This window comes from Glandiceps talaboti, chromosome 2 (genome assembly GCF_964340395.1).
Source record: "Glandiceps talaboti chromosome 2, keGlaTala1.1, whole genome shotgun sequence".
In the NCBI taxonomy this organism is placed as follows: Eukaryota; Metazoa; Hemichordata; class Enteropneusta; family Spengelidae; genus Glandiceps; species Glandiceps talaboti.
Genome location: NC_135550.1, coordinates 30,064,484 through 30,072,595, shown reverse-complemented (window position 1 = coordinate 30,072,595; position 8,112 = coordinate 30,064,484). Strand labels below are relative to the sequence as shown.

Genomic DNA, 8,112 nt, shown 5'->3' with positions numbered 1-8,112 from the left:
AGTGTCTGTCTCAATCTGCTACTACGCCCTCTAGTGGCAGCAATTGAACAAGGCTTGGGGTCGGGTCAATTTGTTTGAAACTGGTTAAAAACAATTTTCTGGATGTGTGTGTTGTTTGTTTGTGCGCACACGTTCCTGTACTAATTAGTGTATATGTGTTAAATGTGCCTTTACAATTGTAACAAAGATTTACATAAAATACAGTTAACTGATAACATATAATTCATATTATGTCATGAGATATGTTGTCATGGTTATGTAACAAATTCTGGTATACAGTATAGATTTTGTTATCACACCAATCTTTATGTGAAGCTGTCATTGTTATGGTGTTGTTACAGTGATATAGATACATGTTCAAATGTATTAGTATAGAGGTATTTGTAAAGGGACCATTGCACTCCTACTGTTTAGTTTAAACACCCCAATGCTGCATATTGATGGTGTCTTTCATGGTAGTACTAGTAGAGTAGTATTCAATGTTGTGCATTCATTGTCAGTGAACTCAACTGACCTGCCCCATGTTCCTAAAGCAGATTATATGACTGTCCAGAGCGTTTGGCCTAAGAGAGAAGATAGTTACGTTTTGACTGGGTCAAAATCAATTAATACTACTCTTTGCCACTATTATATTAGCAAGTACTGTACTGATGGAAATACAAACGTAACAAAACGGAAATTATGAGAGCTAGCTGTATTTGCCTGAGAGAATGCAACACTATACCGGTGTATCAGTAAAATCCCAAGTTTTAATACAAAGGTTTTGTGAAATATATTATGAAAACTGTTGTGTAACAGTTTCAGTGATCACATACTGATCTACTTGGAAATAGGTTAACTTTTTCATCACCTTGAATACTCCAGTGCAACATGTTTAATCGATAGCGATTTATAGCCCGCCACCAACGTCCAAGTTCATATAGTAAAGGAGCAGCTTGGCATCAACTTTTAAGATATCAGTCAATTCGTATAAAACTTTGTGCCTCATTCCCAATATTTGTTCCAGCTATGGTTGTCACTGTCTTCTTTTTATCAAAATGTTTTTTACCACTCTCGTTGGTTGGTAATTGCGGTGACGTGTTGTCCTGCGTGACGACCACTGTACAGTTATCGTTTTGTCGCAGGTTGTCGACTTTTCTCTCAACATCTTTCGTTTCCGACACTTTGACGACCTGTCGGTTGCTGCATGATGCGATGATTCCCATAGCAGGAAAAAAAATCCCCTTTTCATTTCTTTTCAAAGTTCAACATTCGTGTATCTTCTCCAACCATGTATCATGGGGTAGAAACTCGCCAAACAAAATGTCACAATTGCAGGCATTTCTGAGTTGCTGTATCAAATTCCACTACTTGACACACATCATGTTAGTCCTCATGAACGAATGACAGTATACAAGAACAACAAATGGACTTTTGTTCTTTTTCGAACTTTATTGTCGTTCTAAGCGTAAAAAAGTTCGAAATTAGAAGTTCGAGAACTTTTACCAGAAAGACGCAGAACCTAGTTTAGGCGGTTGCGACTGCTGTTCCGGAGATTGTTTAGGCAGAGAACACTTCTCTTTTTAACATCCACGATGCCATGCCTTTCTATAGAAATAACGGAGAATGGCAGAGGCAGACTTGGGGGTATCCTGTGGATCATGAATTGGTTGTCGGCTGGAGCAAGTGTCTTCATAGCTGCTATGGGTATCTATTTCAAATTGAAAGTAGAGGATAAGACATCTTTGATCGAAGGCTACAACAACAACGTATTGCCATGGATGTTGACAGTAGTTGGGTTCTTGTGTGCCATTTTATTCCTCGCTGGAGGTAGAATTTGTCACTGTTCAGGACAGGCACACACACGTGCTAAATTCAAAGGCTTCCTACGACCCTATCTCGTCTTTTTGATGGTGATAGTTGTGCTAATAATAGCTAGTGGCAGCATGTGTTTCGCTCACCGTGACGATCTCCAACACTCTCTCAGAAAGGGTATCGAAAAGGCAATGGAACGATACAAAGATAACAGCACGTACAAGACAGAAATAGACTACCTACAGATGGATTTCGAGTGCTGTGGTAATAACGACTACGATGATTGGTTTGCAGTTTCATGGATAAATAATAAATATCTCAACATGGACGATGCTGAAGTGAAAGCGTAAGATATCAATTGTAATAAGTTTCTTTATTCATTCTACTTGTGCACAATTTCCGATATCTAGCTCACCTAGCTTGGTTGAAGTTTAATTTCACCTTTCATTGAATTCTGATTCGTTGGATTCAATTAACCATCAAGCCATTGACTATGTCATGATATGATATGTATCAGTCTAACTTATGTAATGTGTTTGAAATGCTTGTCGAAGAAAAGTGTACAAGATATTCAATCAAGGATGTTCTTGTCAAAATCCTACCCCGTTCATATCAGTGTATGGAAGAACTTCGTTCACTTTGTTTTGTTTTTATTTGCTATGTACTGCAATAATGGGCGACTAAAATAGTTAAGCTGTCGATGTCACCAAACTCATAAATGCGGAGTTGACGTCAATGTGCATGCATAATTTACGCGTACACATACGGGGCTTGGCTTTTTCGGAAAAGACGAAGTACTGAGCAGCCTAGTGCTTTCTGTTGTACTTTAATGCACTTTTTAATTATATTCATATATCATCGCAACTGTCAAATATATGTTTTTAAGTTTTAATACGTCAGGCCACACAGTTTGTACCGAGTAGATCCAAGGGTAGGGCTGAAAATATTAACATTTTAAAACGACTAGCCACAAGCCCCGGTTACGGTTAAAACTTACATGATTTGTTGGTACATGTAACTATATGGACTTCATTATTGAAATATGTTGCTGATCGAAAGTAGAGTCTTTTATATGTATATCTAGCCTAAGTATTGTGTGCATGTACCCAGCCTCTTGGATCTAGCAATGCGGTATTAAAATGACTTGGTTTCCCCGACAACACCATCAAAGCAACAACAATTATCCGGGCTTTATCAAATACGTGTACATATTCTGTCCTGGACTATACACTCATTCATCTGTATCTTATTTGTATTTAGAATCACGGCTAGTTTTGTCGCTAGTGGTTTTCACTTCTTTATCCATATGTTCAGTCTTCCGATATCTGAATATGAATAACAGTACACGTATTTAACACTGTGATATGTATTATCATCGACGTATGGTATTGTACTGAAGCCACTACATTGTAATTCCAATACACATAATTCGTGTTTTACATCAACACTGAACCCGTGAGGGATGGCCCTCACTAGACTTCTTGGGAGACAAGTGTTCAGCACTATCTAGTAAAAATAAATATTATTATTGCATCGTCGCAAACCACACTCTGTTTTACGGCACCTTTCTTAATGCGCCGTCCCACTTATTCCGAAGTGTAGCGGAATAAATAACAGCTCTGCTGGTTTGCGAGAATGTATTATGGTTATTTAAAGGTAGTACTATAAGCTTTAACGTAGACAAAGTAAATGTCGTTGCTATTATGAAATATTTAGATTAATTGTTAACCCACGGCCTAACCTTGTTGATATTACACAGTTTCATGACAGTTAAGTTGAAACACGTGTACCTACATTTACTTGTGTACGTACTTGAATTACGACATTGGATAATCATTGATACTGAATATCGGTAAAACCTGACTACATACATCGATCTTGACTGTTGAATGACATCGTTGTGTTAGATATCTGATGTTGTACGAAACATACCAACAAACAGGGACACGTAGTATTGCTTGGATTGCTGTTTTCCTTAGGAAAATATCTCACGAATCCTGCTACTACAAATGTATCAATACACTCTATACTACAGAGAAGTTTATACAGGCTCGGTGTCATCCCATGTCTTTTCCAGATACAACTTTGAGATACAGGTAAAGAAATATATTCAAACCACAACGTTATTACATGTTGAGATTGTAGACAAGGAAAACAACAATCTAAGAAATACTACACGCCCGTATGTACAAATGTCTAGATAGGTTTCGCACTGTTGTAATTTGTTGTTACGAACTGCATAAAGTCGTGCGTATGACGGTATATACTACTCATGTTGATGACATCTGGTGACTTTATTTTAGTCTTTACAAAATGAGTTGCGACTTTATTTGACACAGTTTGACTTCAGAGACAGTTTGACTCTGGTTTGACTTGGTAAAGTGCATACTATTGAGATTTTTTTTATCTATCCTGCTTGGACCCCTTCAATACGATTGTTGGCTATATACTACTGACCATCAGGTGGCGGTGTGATACCTCTGTTACATGAGAGGAACATAACCCCCTTCCATCTCTCTGTACATTGATATTCCCCACCGTTACGTCTTGGGTACATCGATATCTTCCTGCCGCCTATAAGGTACCTTGATTGCCCACCCCACTCCGTCCCAGGTAAATCACCCCCCACCCCCTCAGGTGCATCTACTCTCATGTATTTTTTTTAAAGAAAGCAGGAAAGAATCCACTTCCTCCCATCCTTGGACACTATTTCATTACGGGTCAAACTTGGGGTAAGATCCAGCTGATTCTGACTACAAACACTTTTAATGTTCCACTCTTAAGAACGCAAGGTGGTTTGTTAGTTTTACAACGAATGATGCCGATGGTGGCATGTTAACAGAAGTGGATCTAAAGTTGATTGGCACTGTGACATTTATTTTGTAATTTTATCTTCCGGATTGTACCGTAGTCATGTAATAAGTAAAATTGTTGATGCGTGGGAGTGTAGATAAATCGATCACAGTTTCTCAAAACACATTTTATATAGTGTGTATCGAACACGATATCAATATATGCAGTGTCCGCCGAAGTGTACCATTTCTATTTATATCTTCTGTGATGCGGAAAATCACATTAAGCATTTGAACTAGATCCCGGAGAACGTATTGAAATGTCGATTTGAGTTAGCGTCTTGGCAATATGTTTTCGTTCTCTTGTGATGATTTGTTGTTACGTGACAACTTTATAAAGAAAACCACTCGAACTCTAAACACACCATGGATTTAATGTGTAATGAAATGGTTTACCTGATGACAAACGTTTTGCATAAGGTTGTGAAAACACCAGAGAAGAATTGCGTGATTAATTTCACGCTAAGTTAGACATGTGTTATGAACACAGTTGTATGCAATTGCGTGCTAGAAATTATCGTATAGCCTAAAAGCACACAGAATTACTTGAACTGTGATTCGCGTGATTCTACGTCGAATTTAATTACTCTTCAATATTTGATTGCTCTACTGCTTTGTGATCATTAGACTATCACGAACACTTCACGCTGCATAATAGTTTTGATGTACATGTATTCGTAAACCGTTTCCTTATTTTCTCTCACCCCTCTGTCTGTCTGTCTGTCTGTCTGTCTGTCTGTCTGTCTTTCTTTCATTCTTTTTCTTTTTCTTTCTCTGACTCCTACAGGAAAATGTCAACTGGTCACTACCTAAATGACGACGTACCTTTCAGTTGCTGTGACCCTAGAGCTAAGAGACCATGTATTCATCATCATGTTACCGACAATAATGAACACTATAACTACGACTTTAACGTTGCCATGACGATACATCAGCGAGGCTGTAAACAGGCTTTGTCGGAATATTTTTCCCGGAGGTTGGCCATTATGGGTAGCATCCTAATGAGTATGTTTGTAGCTCAGGTAAAGAGGGATAATAATAACATTATATTTCACACTGTAAGCTGCAATGTTGATAAACAACAACAAATCTCAATTTTTAATACATCATTTCTTACGGCACTGTCCAACACGTACCGTTGCGTCAGCAGAAATGTGTGCTCTGGTTTGCGAGAATGGTCCACCAGACAGTGATGATGATGATGATGATGATGATGATGATGATGATGATGATGATGATGATGATGATGATGATGATGATGATGATGATGATGATGATGATGATGATGATGATGATGATGATGATGATGATGAGAAAAGGAACACTGTAAATTATGTATTCTGTACATCTGGAATACTACTAACTCTAAGTCATGTGACATATGTTTTTTAAATTAGTGGCCTGCCTATGAAAATGAATCTAATCACATAGTAATCGAATATTGTAAGTAGCCAGAATTGATTAATTAGTTTGTTGGGGGGGGGGGGGGTTAGAAACCCGGGGGTAACTACGCGCTAAGTTGTTCAGCCTTACCCGAAAATAGATACAGCAAGCTAGCTCCGAGTCCAATCTACCGTCTCGCCTCCTACAGTAATAGTAAACGATATTTGGTAGATTGAAGGGACACATGCATCCTGATCGTTATAAGTTGAAAAGTCATGATTTAATATATGAGTTTGTCCCCCGGTCTCAGCCGAGATTTGCTGCAGACGTCGAGTCTACGATATCCCATTTGATACAATATGAATTTAAAAGGCGAAAAACGAGAATTCTCAGTGAATTAAAGTCACTGAAATTCAACATTTCGGTGCTCCTACGCTGCGAATCAAAATTGACTTTCTACCGAATATATAGCAACAATCACCGCAAACTTGAAAACGTTAAATATTTCTCAGCAATGAAGGGACGTTATTGCTCCTCGGCATCACTATCATTAACTCACTTCTAAAAAAGATTTAATGTTTGGATTTCATAACCCCTCCTCCACCAATACAAATTTAGTTAACAAAAGTCCTCCAAAATCCTGTGCACAGTCATGTTTTATTTCCTGTATTTATTTTTACTTGCTAGCGTTGGCTCCTAGGTTTGGTTGATTTCGACTCTGACCTTTCACCTCACGCCTAGACTTTTGAATTAAATGTTTTAAGGTCATAGCATAAGTCAACCATGCCCAGAGTTTACTTGGTAGTTTGACACAAAGTTAATAATTTTTTCTTAATGTTTAAATTGATGAATTTCTCTCTCTCTCTCTCTCTTCTTCTCCTCCCTCCTTTCCTCCATCCCTCTCCCTATCCTCCCTCCCTCCCTCCTTTTCTCTCTCTCTCTTTCTCTCTCTTTTTTCTTCTCCTCTCCCTATCCTCCCTCCCTCCCTCCCTCTCTCTCTCTTTCTCTCTTTCTCTCTCTTTTTTCTTCTCCCTCCTTTCCTCCATCCCTCTCCCTATCCTCCCTCCCTCCCTCCTTTTCTCTCTCTCTCTCTCTCTTTCTCTCTCTCTCTTTTTTCTTCTCCTCCCTCCTTTCCTCCATCCCTCTCCCTATCCTCCCTCCCTCCCTCCTTTTCTCCTCTCTCTCTCTCTCTCTCTCTCTCTCTCTCTCTCTCTCTCTCTCTCTCTCTCTCTCTCTCTCTCTCTCAGTTAATTGTTCTTATTGCTACGAGATACTTACAAACATCCATCTACACGGCCTCTGCAGCGGACAACCACACCCTTCCTTCACCTGGTTGGCTATTTGAAGATGTTCCACTGAATTGCGTACGCATTTCGAAAAGTGTCAGAGACGAAGGAATCAAAGAAACTGTAACAGAAGCTGAAAAGTGTCTAGTACAAGAAACCAAGTAGTCATATTTACTATCTTAAAGTTACTGCAGACTTTCCAGATGCAAAGTCCAGCTGGCGTTAGTATCAGACAACCAACACATGTTGTCTGAGCTTCGGTTGACCTTTTAACAAGAGTATGGACCTATTCGTATTCTATGTACTCAGAACAGTTGGATACCGTCATGTAATAAAAACAACACTGAAAGCAAGACAACTTTTTGAGTAATTCTTTCCCGGAATAGACGAATACCTTAAGGTCATAGCATAAGTCAACCATGATGGGTTGTCGGTGGCCGAGTGGTTAAACCACTTGCCTCTTACCACTGCGGTCGGGGTTCGAACCCCATTCAGGGTTCGGTTAAATTTACCGCGATGTAAGTAAGAAGAGTGTCGTTCAGTTTGACTCTACCGAACAACGCAGGTTTTCCCCGGGTACTCCGGTTTCCTCCTGCATTAACACTGAACCCATGAGGGATGGCCCTCACTGGACTTCTTGGGAGACAAGTGTTTATATGCTTAAAGAACTATCCAGTATAAATAAAGATTATTATATAAGATGTGAACTAAATCTATATAACCTCCTAAGGACCCCCTCTCTACGGCCGTGACTTCACAGAGCTAGAGGTTTGATGGTGGTGCATGAGTCACACTTG

General features: G+C 39.1%; 1 protein-coding gene across 1 annotated transcript; it reads left to right on the top strand.

The window, feature by feature from the left end:
- The first annotated feature begins 1,574 nt into the window (after positions 1-1,574).
- Positions 1,575-7,480, top strand: LOC144446507 (photoreceptor outer segment membrane glycoprotein 2-like). The gene is made up of 3 exons (XM_078136284.1): positions 1,575-2,140; positions 5,434-5,668; positions 7,277-7,480. The coding sequence occupies exons 1-3, from the start codon at positions 1,575-1,577 to the stop codon at positions 7,478-7,480; spliced, it is 1,005 nt and encodes a 334-aa protein (XP_077992410.1).
- The last annotated feature ends 632 nt before the right edge of the window (positions 7,481-8,112 follow it).